General features: G+C 38.2%; 1 protein-coding gene across 1 annotated transcript in view; it reads right to left on the bottom strand.

Annotated features, from left to right (window-relative positions):
• trabd2a (TraB domain containing 2A) overlaps window positions 1-12,965 on the bottom strand; it is an 80,400-nt gene that overhangs the window by 2,517 nt on the left and 64,918 nt on the right. The window contains exons 5-6 of the mRNA XM_059358658.1: window positions 8,238-8,328; window positions 3,362-3,631 (exon numbers count right to left, since the gene is read on the bottom strand). Coding sequence (XP_059214641.1) covers window positions 3,362-3,631; window positions 8,238-8,328 — 361 coding nt within the window. The remainder of the gene's footprint in view (window positions 1-3,361; window positions 3,632-8,237; window positions 8,329-12,965) is intronic.

The raw sequence follows: 12,965 nt of genomic DNA on the forward strand, positions 1-12,965 counted from the left end.
ACACAAACAGGCAGCAGCAGCGCAAAGATCATACACAGCCCTCTCTAGGAACAGGAGCTTGTTAGCAGATTAAACTCTTTCTGATACTGCTCGGTTTGAAATGCTGAGCTTATAAATGTTCAAATATTTCCCCCCACAAATCAACCTCGGCTGATAGTGTTTCCATTACTCGCAGATACTTGGAGTTAGTAATATTTGCTTTGCATTGATTGGTGTTGGCTCAGAAGCTGCAGGCTGTACTGCCTGCAGCTTCAGGCTTTAGTTATTGAAATTTAATATAGGAGATAACTTCACACCCGGCAGGGAGCAGAAAACTTGAGTGGTAACTTTTTTTTAAGAAGATGTATTTCTTTAAAGTTTCTGTAAATTAATAAACCAGATATTAAAAAGTACAAAAGGCATTTTTTTCAAAGAAACAACGCTGTTTTTTTAGGTTTAATGCCCAGAAGAGGTGTAAGGACACCAGGTGTGACACGCATCAAACACAACAGACGACTGTAGCCGATTCTGTTTTTTCAGACTCTCTCTCTCTCTTTCTCACTGGGCCACCTTCTCAGACATTCAAATATACAAAGACGTGCACGGTGTACACTTTGTAGCATGTGTACACAAACAGTCTGTTTCCTTTCCGTTCAAAATACAGGGTCTCTCAGAAAGAGAGAAAACATTTCTGCAGACATAATGTACACAAACGTTCACAAACCCCCTCTGTTCCCGTGAAGAACAGACGCTGCATGGTTGGACATTTCTTTCCGTCACTAATTTGGAGTAGTGTATACTGTACGTGGAAAAAAACATGTTCATACTGAGGTAAAAATCACTAGATGTTTGAGAGCAGAGACCTGTACGGGTAGCTGCAATTACTGATAATCAAGATTTAGAAATCACTGGCATAAAAGTAAATAAAGTAGAATTATTTAATAAAATGATAAAAATAAAATAAATGATAAAAAATAAAATGAATGCAACATTAGAACTGTTGAGGCTAACCCTCAAAGCAAACCAGGGAACAGTCAACATCCAACTCTTTTCCTTTAAAATTAAAATCAAAAACCCAAAGTGAGATTTAAAACGTTTTTGTGCAACTGAGGAACTTTTATCATTTTTTTCTGTTTCCATACAGCTTTTTTAACACAATACTGGAAGCACAGCTAGTCTGACTAAACCATACAGAGAAACATAACCACACCAGTTGATAGTTCAGATCAGGGGTGTTTAAAGTTTGTGTAAATTTCAGGAGCCAGCATATGATTGAGGGCCAGACAGAGAAATTGCAGGATTCACAAGTTGTCCACCAAAACTTTACCTAACAACACTAGCACTGATGACAGAGTCGCAACACAACCAGCTTTCTACAAATTGTCATTCCTTACTTGGCAGACGCTTGTTAAGGGCAGTACTGAAATGGACAGCAGAAGATACAGTCATGAAAAAATTATTAAAATTATTAGACCATTGTTTTCTTCAATTTCTTGTTCATTTTAATACCTGGTACAACTAAAGGTACATTTGTTTGGACAAATATAATGATAACAACAAATATAGCTCACAAGAGTTTAATTTAGGAGCTGATATCTAGCTATTTTCCATGGTTTTCTTGATAATAACCAAAATCTTTATCAAGAAAAACGTGGAAAATGGCTAGAAATCACCTCTTAAATTAAACTATTATGAGCTAATTTTGTTGTTATCATTATATTTGTCCAAACAAATGTACCTTTAGTTGTACCAGGTATTAAAATGAACAAGAAATTTAAGAAAAAGGGTGGTCTAATAATTTTTTCCATGACTGTATATTGCATGATTTTAATGTCACATTTGGGGGCCGCACTAAATGGGCCTCACTTTGAGCAACTTAAATTCTTCCGTCTACTTAACCTGCAAGTTTTTTAGACTTTTGGGAGAAAACTGTAGCACCCACAGTAAAATTTACCAAGATATGCTAACATTTCCATGTGCGGACATCAAAGAGATGTGAGTCACACATTTCAAATATTGTACTGAAATTACATGCAATGATAGTCTAAGGCTACAATAAGACCAGCGTTTATGCTCCCATGCTCCCCTCTGTATAATGTTCATACGAGCCATAGAAAACAAGCTGCTGTATGTTCCACACAAACAAGAAGTCTGGGAGGTTTGACTCCAGCATGCAAATTCTTTTTTGGCCATTCAGGAATCTAATTAAAGAAAAAAAGACACACACAGATAAAAAAAACCGAATGATTTTACCCAATAATAATTCTTAGAGAGATAAAAAAAAAATAGTCGTCTTGACCTTCAGGCTGATGATTGTGCAGTTAATTAATTTCCCTCATGGGGCTATCAGACAATGAAGTATGAATTTAAATGAATTGAAGTTGTTTTAACACATAGCTGTAAAATATACATATAAAATGATTAGTCAGTGAGCGTGTGGCAAGGTGAGTCAGCGATTTGCTCCGTCTCCTCACAGCAAGAAGGTCCTGGGGCCTTTTTATGTTGCATATTCTCCTTGTGTCTGAGTGGGTTCCCTTCCTGCGCTCCGGTTTCCACCCACAGTCTAAAGATGTGTAAGTCAGGTTAACTGGAAACTCTAAATTACCCGTAGGTGCGAATGAATGTGGTTGTCTGACTTTATGATAAACTAAAACCTCTCGCCAACGCAGGCCTCTAACTCTGCTCAGAGTACGTGGGCGTAGAAATAGGTTTAGGGTCAAATTAACCGTTTTGCTTCCTGCCTCCATGCACAATCATATCCCTGACAACATAACATTTTGCCCTAACAACAAACAAAACTAAGTCTCAACACGGCGGACCACACCTTGTGCAGAGGTCTCCTTTTTGACTGAAAGGTGAGCTTGTTTTGTTGTCCGGTTAGTCCCTGCCTGGAGCTACTGGGAGACCAAAACCGGATACTTAGTCGGAATTCCCAGGCTGCTGTTTTCACATCCAAGACACTTATACCAGCTAGGAACTAGTCTGGACTCATGCCACACTGCAGGGTGTGTGTGTGTATACGTGCTGAAGTGTGTGCAGACTGCATGAAGAGTATGGTGATGTGATATGGTGGGTGTTTGAGCCTGCGGCGTCGCACCAGGAAGTGTCAGTTCTATTCTATAGACAGGTGGAAAGACTGCGTTACACATTTCCAATTTCCCTCACATCTCCTCTCACATCCTCTGTCTTTCTTCTCTCAACTTTTCCCCTTTATATTCATTTCTTTCGCCCCACCTGTGAAGCATCATCTCACCTTTTTCTACATTACTCCTCATCTCCTTTTTCACAGCCAAAGAGTCAGACATTGATGACAGATGTATATAAGAAACAAGATCCCATGCCAGTTATCTCTTCACCTCCCCCACACTCCCCGTGCTCTTACCTCTCCTCGATGCGAACCCACAGGTCATTAAAGTGTCTGTGCTGCTGCTTCTTCTGCTTGTTCCTCCTCTTCTTCTTCAGCATTCTCCTCTCTGCTTTCTCCAGCAGCTCCAGGCTATCAGGTGGCAGCAGCATGTGGGGTAACAGGTCGTCCTCCAGGGGACGCCCCTGATCGTCCTCTTTGTGGTGGAGCTCGTGGAGGAAAGGCTCCAGAAGAGGGGACTCATCATGGAGGTCTTCGGAGTCTGGTGAGTCAGGCCTGGATGATCTCCTAGAGGGAGCACACACAGGAACAAAAGATACATTTGAAATAATAGGTTACAGGTAAATGTGTCCGTTAATAAGGGATTAGGGATGGGCGTTTGGAAGAAACCTGCTCAAGCATCTATAATGTTAATGATCAATTAATCGATTAATCCCTATGTTTTTATACATTTATACTCCAGTATGTATAAAAACATGCATACATGGGCAAAATGGAAGATAGATACACAGTACTATGCAAAAGCCTGCTTTGATAATGGACGCTGTTATTTTGAAAGGATGAAAAGAGACTTCCTGTCGATTGTAAAACTAACTCAAGTGAGGTGATACTGTAATGATAACGTCAAGGAGTTCAATGTTTTAGCCCCCGAAGAGGCATGAGGTCAGTTTTCACGGTAATATTGCATATTTAAGGTTTTTTTTGTGTTTAACCCATTGACGTCTGAAACGCCTGTAAAACCTCTGGGCGATTTTAAAATAAGCCCCTAAAACCTGACGTTTTTCTTGAATTTCAACAGAAGTGTCAACGCTTCTACTAAATAATAGATTTTTCAGCCTCTGTAGCAGATAGAAATGAAATTCAAAAAGTATTTCAGAGCTTATACAAATACTACAAAACGACGTATCCGCTTTCCAGGCTTCAATGGGTTAAATAAGATTCGGATAAAATGAAACCTAGTAATTCATGCCAGCAAGGTTTGATACAGTAAGCTAGTTTTGCTCAAATTAATACTCTTCGTATTTCTGTGTGTTTTCGAATTGTTATTGCAACTTTCAGTTTGCAAACTGTATCTTTATCCAACTTAATTCTCAGCTCATTGGCTTCTAAACGCTCAGCCGTGTTTCAGTTCAGTGAGTACTGATACACAGTCATAGGTAAAATTTAAATAAAAAAATTCACAGATCGATTAAAAATTCCACGTGATCGACCAAATTCTTAACGACCATAAATCGATCATTGATTAATTATTCCCATCCCTAAAAGGGATAGTTTGGATTTTTTTCAAGTGGGGGTGTATGAGGTTATTATCTACAGTCAGTGCGTTAACTACAGTAGACTTCAGTTAATCCAATCTAACCTGTTACAACAGCAAAATCACACAATAACACAAACAAACTAACCATCAAGGCAGCAGTATACCAGCAACTCCTGTGTTCTCTGAGGTAAAATGACTGTTTTTATCAATGGAGTCTGGTGGCTTAGAAGAGAGCATAGCTAACGGCTACAGCTCACCCTGCATAAACCTAAGCTGGAGTGCACGATAACTAAAATATTGTAAATAAAGCATGCAATTAAACTGATGCAAAAGTTTTGTAAATCCATCAAATACTGTAGATTCTTGTTGATTCCCAGTCCCAGTCATTTTTCCTAGCTTTCCTCCATGTTTTTGTAACGCATGTCGCCGTCAGTGGGGTGCATGGTAGGTAAAAGTCCCAATATGGGCTGAATTTATGCCAATACTTAATTGAATTTGGTTAGGAGAGGCCAGCTAAGCCACCTCAGGTTGAATCTTCCACCAGAAATCAATCTTTTAGATATAAACTGCCTGTGTTTGTTAGATCCTGAACAAATGGATTAACAGCGGAGAAATTGATTACGCTGCGGGAGTGGTTTCTATCGACACTGTGACTTTTTGGCATGTTTTCTTTTTCACTGTGACTCTGCTTTTGGAATCAACAGTTGGTACTGTGAATACAGCTTGACTATACTTATCTCCATGAAGGGGAAACCTTCAGATCAGATGCTTAAAATAAAGATTTCCTTAATATGACCAAGGTGAAAATGGATGATACATGAAAAAAAGGTGCCATTATTGCTGAATAAGAGTAAAGTAGAGGAGCAGAGAAGAGGAATTCCTGCTATGTAAGAATAAGATGCCGTGGTTTTTCCAAGATTCGATACTGGAAAAACAAATTAAAGTGTTGGAATGGGAGGTATGAGAGCAAAACCAAAACTCATCTTCCTGCTTAAAAACAATCTGATCAGTTAAATACAACTCAGGTCTTGTGTGAATGGTGAAGTCCAAAGATGAACTTATAACATCTTTCTGCAGTACAGTGATTGGTTCATCTCAGGCTCCTAACCCTGCATCAGACACACAGTTTGTGTGTGTGAAAGTAGATTCACTCATTCATTCACTCACTCACACACACACAGGAACACAGATCTGCTCTGAGATAGCCACCCGCACAGTGTGCTATGGTAGACTGCACTACATGCTCCACAGCAGGAGGTATGAGCTCTGCTGAGGTTGGCCTTTTCAACAACACTTCACTGGTGGCTGCTGGGGATTTTGTCAGTTTTATCTGCTCTACAATCTACATAGTGGAAACGGCAGAAAAAAAGAAAAAGCCACAATGGATAAAGGACATCACTGAGCATATTTTTTTCCTTAAAGTGAAAAAAACACCACATCTCACTCTGCAGCTCCATCTATCAGACTTCCTTTTACAAAAACATGGAACATGGAAGTTCTTCGGCTGAGAAAAAGTAGTGACAAATGAAACGGCTGTGGGTAGTAACAATAATCGGTGGACTGTAGTTAATATAGCGTACTCAAATGGGTACAACCCTGGTCATCACCTTTTCTAACCTTTTCCAACCTTTACCCTCAGGACGGCGTTTCAGGGCAATAAAGACGAAAACAAACAGACTCAGGAACAGTTTCTACCCGAGAGAGTTGTAATTGCCCTGAACGTCTCCAAAAATAAAAACATTTCAATAGTGTGGAACGATGCAATATATTTATGTGCAATATATTTATATATTTATTTATGTGAAATATCTCCCATTCTGCTGCCCCCCCTATTTTGTGTTCTTGCTGTGCTTTTATGTAGGGTTTATATTTTTTACTATGTTTAAATCATTATCATCTGTTTGCACTAAAATGAGCTGCTCTTTTTTAAATTCCGCTGTACTCCTATGCCATGACAATAAAACTGTTCTGATTCTGAAATAATTTTTGTGGCAGTCCCCATCTGCAGTCTGTTTACTGCCTTAAGCATGGGCCTGGATCTCCAAACTTGAAACACGCAGACCATTATCTACTACTGGTAATATATTGACTGTGGGTAAGTACCTCATACAACCCCACTTCAAAATATCCGAACTATCCCTTTAAAGTTTACCCTATAACTGTTACGTCTACTACTGAACGGGGCTGGGAGATATGGACTAAAAGTCAGATCCCAATATATTTAGGCTGAAAATCGATATACGATATATATCCCAAATTGCAAAGTGAGAGCTAATGTTCAGTCAAAGTATAAGTAGTTTTATTGAAACCATTTACTTAAGTGAACATAAATACTTTATAACAACAGGAGTACCTTTTTTTTTTTTTTTTTACATCAAAGCTCCATAAAGTGCACAATTAAATAAAAAAATATCTTAAATTAAAGCCGCAGCTTTCCTGGAGCAAGGATCACAGTGCAAATTTGAACTATATCGATATATGCGATATGGTCTATTTCCATATCACATTTAAAAATATATCGATATATCGCCCAGCCCTACTACTGAACATTTAAAACCAATTAAGGTCCTTTTATGTCATGTAATAACAACAGTGTTCTGAATCTGACTATTTATCTTTTTTTTCTGATCACCAACGTGCACACTAAAATGAACCTGGTGTGTGATTAGTAGATTCGTAGTTCATAGCCAGTAAATAACTCTCCAGTGTCAACAGCGCAGATAAATTAATAAAATCATGACAAGGCAATAGTGCAAATACTTATGTTTAAGGACACTTGGAGAGAGTGAGTGCTCATTCATCGTAGAGCTACTGAGCGCAGTTTTTCATTATTTTCAGACAACACATTTCTCACAAGGGCCAGAGCTGAACTGGAACATCTGTTTTGGGTCTGCAAATGAACACAGACCAACTATGGAGTTGTGCTTACTTGGAAAATGATTTCCCATTTGAAATCCAGTCAGTGAAAAAGTTGAAAGAAATACATATTCCTGTCAGGGCCATGAGGCAGCGGTTGCCCTGTAAAATGTGGCTGGGACATGAAACCTTACCCCCATTTAAGTGATAAAATATGGGCCTTGGAGTTTTACAGACTCATGTTTTCAAAAGAAATCATAATGTGCAACAACTATGGCGAAACATAATATTTACTGCCTAGTTCTCTATCCGTCATCTCTGTGTTTCTCACTTTCTCTGCTATTTTCTTTGTCAGTCTCTTCTGTCTTCTCTCGTTTCTCAGACATTTCTTCTGCTTTTTATGGAAAATTAGTATTCAAGAAAAGTTGCTGGAACAGAAAAAGCCCCTGAGCAGATTTCTGCTTTGTCTTTGTCTCCATGAAATACTTAAACTCAATATGCATTTCATTAGAAAGCTTTTTAAAAGTAGAGTTTTGGTTTGTCACATATGTCCTGATTCAGGCTAAATCAGGCTCATCAGAAATTTAACAGCTCCTTATATTAGTTACAGAAAAGTTTTTCATTTGAAGAATTTGAAGGATTTTTTAGTGTTGCATAAAAGTACAAAAAAAGGAAACTATGATAAATATTAGAGATTTAGTTAAATATGTGCATGTTTTGTCATAGTGCATCAAAATGTGTGTGTGTGTGTGTGTGTGTGTGTTTCTGCAGTAAATGTACCTGTTTATTGGCTGCCCAGCAGGGGTGTGCTCCACCTCGTATCCCTGGCGACGAAGCACATCAATGACTGTATTGTTGCCAAGAAAGTGACCTGAAACCAAAAAAAAGAAAGAAAAGTGATGACCTCCACTTCTGAATACTAATGATCAGCTACTGCAGGCAAATTAAATAAAGACATTTACAACCTTTCTAACTGCTCTGTTGCAGAAGATTATAAGAAATGTTTAATAAAATCATGATTTTAATACAGAAATTAAGCTGATGGAGACCTCAGAACAGAGTGGATGTGATGTTCTGTGCTGTAACAATGACACACACACACTGAACTCAGGCAGGGGGCAACATTTCCCAGTGTTCATGTCGTGGAAGCACACATACACAGAAGATTATTGTATCACATGATAACAGTCCTGTTCATTTTTACAGGTTAAGTCAGTACTCTCTATATCAATGTCACCTCATTAACAGAGTAAAGACACTGATGGATCTTTTATAAAAATTTCAGTTCGAAGAGCTGAAAATGAACATTAATAAATGGAGATTTTGATAAATATGCTTATTTGCTTTCTATCCAAGAGTTAGATAAGAAGATTACAGAGTAAAACTTTATGGTAAGGGTACAATAATTAGTGTTATTCATGCATGACTTAATGTCTTAAAAATGCAATGTTGTACCTCATGAATTATCAGAAATGCTTAGGAATACAAAGTATGTTAATGCAAGAATAATATCTTTATGATTACAGCAACTAAGATATGTCAATCAACATAATTCCCGAGTTATTAATGATGTTCCTGTGTTCTTCATAGGTACAGTAAGTCTGCAGTTAAAGGGTCAGGCTAAAAAAAACTGAGCAGACACAGCAGCTCACATGTGTTCTGTTCATTTCAAAATGTTGTAATCATCATAAAAGAAGCATTATTTACATGACTGCATCGTGTTTGTGGCCCTTCAGATCAAGTGGTGACCTGGTAAGTCCTTAGAATTGATGAATAACATGATTAGTGGAGGTTGATTAACCATTATTTACCTATGAAACAATCATGTGACTGGTAACTTTCTTCACCTGTCCATTTACTGGTTCATGCATATGTATGTTCAATTATTGGGGAAATTTATTCCTCTTCAATGCCTACTGATCAAGAATTGAAACAAACAGACTGAACTCTCCTGCAACCATGCAAACGATGGCTTAGTATAAGCATTAGCAATGTGTTAGAGTGAGCTTATGAGTTGTCAATAAATATAATTTTGGACTTGAGACAGGCTAGATTCGCCCTGCTCTCAGTCCTCAGGCTAAGCTCGTACCACTTGATATGAAAGTGGTATCAACAGTATCGATCTTCTCATCTTAGCCTTGGCAAGGAAACAAACGTTATTATTTCCTGCCATGTTTCTCCTCACATCCTTTCACACTCCTGCTGCCTCCTGAACGCTTGAGTGCTCGACTTTTCTTTGCATCCCATTTCTTCTTCTTCTGCACCTCCTGTTTTACATCCTTTCCATTCATCATCGCCTCTCCTCACCTTTTTCCTCTGCTCCTCTCTTTTCTTGGACGATCCTTTGTTTCATTTCTCACATCTGCCACCCCCCCCCCCCCCCCCCTCCTTCCTTATCTCTAACTTCCCCTCTTCCCCTCTCTCTCTCTCTATCCCTCTCTCTCTCTCTCTGACCCTCTCAGCTACGTGAAGTGGGGGCATTGAGGCTTCAGGTTGCCATGTCAAGAGGTCTCCATTCTTCCCCTCGCTCTGACAAGGGGGAGCAGGGGCACATTGTTTGGGCCTGCTCAGCCGTGGTACCACAGCGCTGTGTAAACAATGAGCCCCGGCACTTTAATCTGGCCCAGAGCCATCGATAGAGAGAGGTTGGCCTCGGTGCACTATGGGTGCCATCATGCTGCCCCATCTCTAGAACTCATAAGGGCTGGATAAAACTGTGTCTCAGTGAGAAATAGACATGGAAGAGGACTGAGGGGGTAAAACTGAAAAGTGCAATGTCAACATTTGATCCGGTCTAGTTCACAGAATGTAATTTTAGAAACTAGTCTGCTTGGTAAATGCCAGTCAATGTCCCACTAGAATAAAACTTGATGGATTTTTAAAAAAAGCTTGAGCATAGACACCCTAAGAGAGGTGTTTCACCAAAATATCCCGAATGACCCGAAGGGTAGTCCTCCTTGGTTCAATCCCAAAAGGTTTTGAGGGAAGAGCCAAAATCTATCTGTTACAAATCCCTTTGGGGGCTGCTATTAAGTGTATCACGATAAAATGGTTGAAACTGGAAGCACCAACATATAATATATGGTTAAAAAAAAGTATAGAAACTGAATGAGATGGAACAAATTACATATGCAATAAGGCTCTAGAGAATAGATTAAAGGACTCCTCTCGTTTAGCGTTATGAGTAGAGAATAGAATAAGAGACTCCTCTCATTTAGCAATATGAGTAGGGAATTAAAGAAGGGACTCCTCTCGTTTAGCATTATGAGTAGAGAATAGATTAAGGGACTCCTCTCATTTAGCAATATGAGTAGGGAATTAAATAAGGGACTCCTCTCGTTTAGCGTTATGAGTAGAGAATAGAATAAAGGACTCCTCTCGTTTGTGATATGAGTAGAGAATAGATTTAGTGACTCCTCTCGTTTAGCGTTATGAGTTGAGAATTTGATATTTAAAAAAATATATTTTATCAGCTAGCTTTCAATTTTAAAATTTTACATTTGAATGTCTATATATTCTATATATTTTTTCCTAAATATTTTATCTGCCTGCTTTAGTCTTTAGTATGTTTATATTGAATATCATCTTATATATGTCTCTTTAAATGTTTTCAATGTTTTGTGTAAAACACTTTGAAATGCTCTGTTGTTGAAAGGTGCTATACAAATAAACTTGCCTTGCCTTCAAAGACCATTCCCTTCATCATTTATAAAGAGATGGAGCCCTGTAATGAGTTTGTTAATGCAATAAGAAAAGCGTACTTCTGTCTTATTTATTATTACTTTTTATTTATTTTGTTAATTAATTTTTTGTTTCTTCTTCTTTTTGTTTTCTACTTATTTGTGTATTTTGTCTCATTTTACATGTGAAGGTATATAGTGAAGTGGATATCAAGCAGCTGTAAATGTGTGAAGTGTAAGGTAAAAATGTAAAATTGTATTGTATGTATGGAATGGAATATTTGAAATATGAGTTCCAAAAAAAAAAAAAGCTTTGAACATGCTTTTATTTTGTATTTGGTTTTCTGATTTTATCATTTTCCGAATGAGGATGCCTTTATATCCTTTAAGCATGGCTCTAAATCATCTAAGAGCCCATGTGGGAGGACAATCAACCGCTACCACGCAAAAAGTTCCATGCATTTATTTTCTGCTTTGAGCTGAAATCATTATCAATACAGGTGGTCAGTTAAATGAATACCCAGCAGCTCTTAAACCCTCCATGGGAGTTTGGAAAGCAGACAGAGAGACTGAGAGACTGAGTTTCCCAGCCTGCCCACGTTTAGAAACAACTCAGTGTGATTTATGTGAGTTTACGTCAGGGGATTAAGGTGGGACAAATGGAGCTGTTCGGCACAATGTAGGGCCACAGAAGGGTGGGCGGACTTCAGAACTTCAAAGGGACACACACGCATACAAATACGTATACACACGCAAATTCTAATAGGAGGTAAACCATCAATTCTGACATGTCCCCCAAAGGACTCAATGTGTTTCTGAGGACCAAGTGTTCGTTGGAAATAGTGCTATTATATGCTTGAGACTGGAGAAGATATTTAAATAACCATATGGCACGACCCCCGCCTCACACTCCCCTCATAAAAAGTCCCAAATCTAAAATTTAGAATAAGCTTTTTTTAATGAGCAGCATCATATAAACACACAAATTCACCTTAATAGTGGATAAACCACCAAATATGCTTTTCCATTGTTGGAGCAGCCTGAGTGTCCTTAAGTCATTTCATAGAAAATCATAGATTAAACCTTCATCTTCAATTTCCACACACTTTTTGGAGATAACCTATTTTTTTGAACATCTGTTATTGAAATTTGACATTTAAAAAAAGAGGAAGGATGACTTTGAAGCAACCTCTGTGCTTCAAACATTTTTATAGCTACCAGTCCGCCTCAACAAGAACATGTTTCATACATGGAAAAAAAAAAGAACCTGCTCGAGCACAGAAGTCATGGAATTACAAACAAAAATTAAATTCAGACACCTTTGATTAAAAATGATTGATGCCCCGGAAAAACGCAGAAAGTAGGAACAGAAAATTATGTTTCAGAAGGGCTGCATTTTCCTGAAATTAGGCCTCATGTATGATGTTGCCTTTGGCAAATGGCATGAAATTTGGGGCCTAAACATACCAAGTGATTTGTGACAACTGCCTCTCTTATACTGCTAATAATTGGTACCACCAAGTAATACATTATCCTATAATTCTGTGAAAAAGAGAGAAAAATGTAACATAAACTTAAAATGACTCGTATTCTATATTCTATATCCCAGTGTCCCTAGATAGGGTCTACATTTCATGATTAACATATCGGATCCACACCAAATGCATCTGGGTCTACAGTGACTCACTGCACACAGAAAAACGACTTCCATATTTACTCTTCTACTTTAATACTTCCATATTTGCTTCAGAACAAAACACACATGATACTTGTAAAAATGCTCACGCTGTGGAGCAAACTCGTAAACATTGTAGCATTCTTCTGCGCT

The sequence above is a fragment of the Centropristis striata genome, chromosome 19 (assembly GCF_030273125.1).
Source record: "Centropristis striata isolate RG_2023a ecotype Rhode Island chromosome 19, C.striata_1.0, whole genome shotgun sequence".
Lineage (NCBI taxonomy): Eukaryota > Metazoa > Chordata > Actinopteri > Perciformes > Serranidae > Centropristis > Centropristis striata.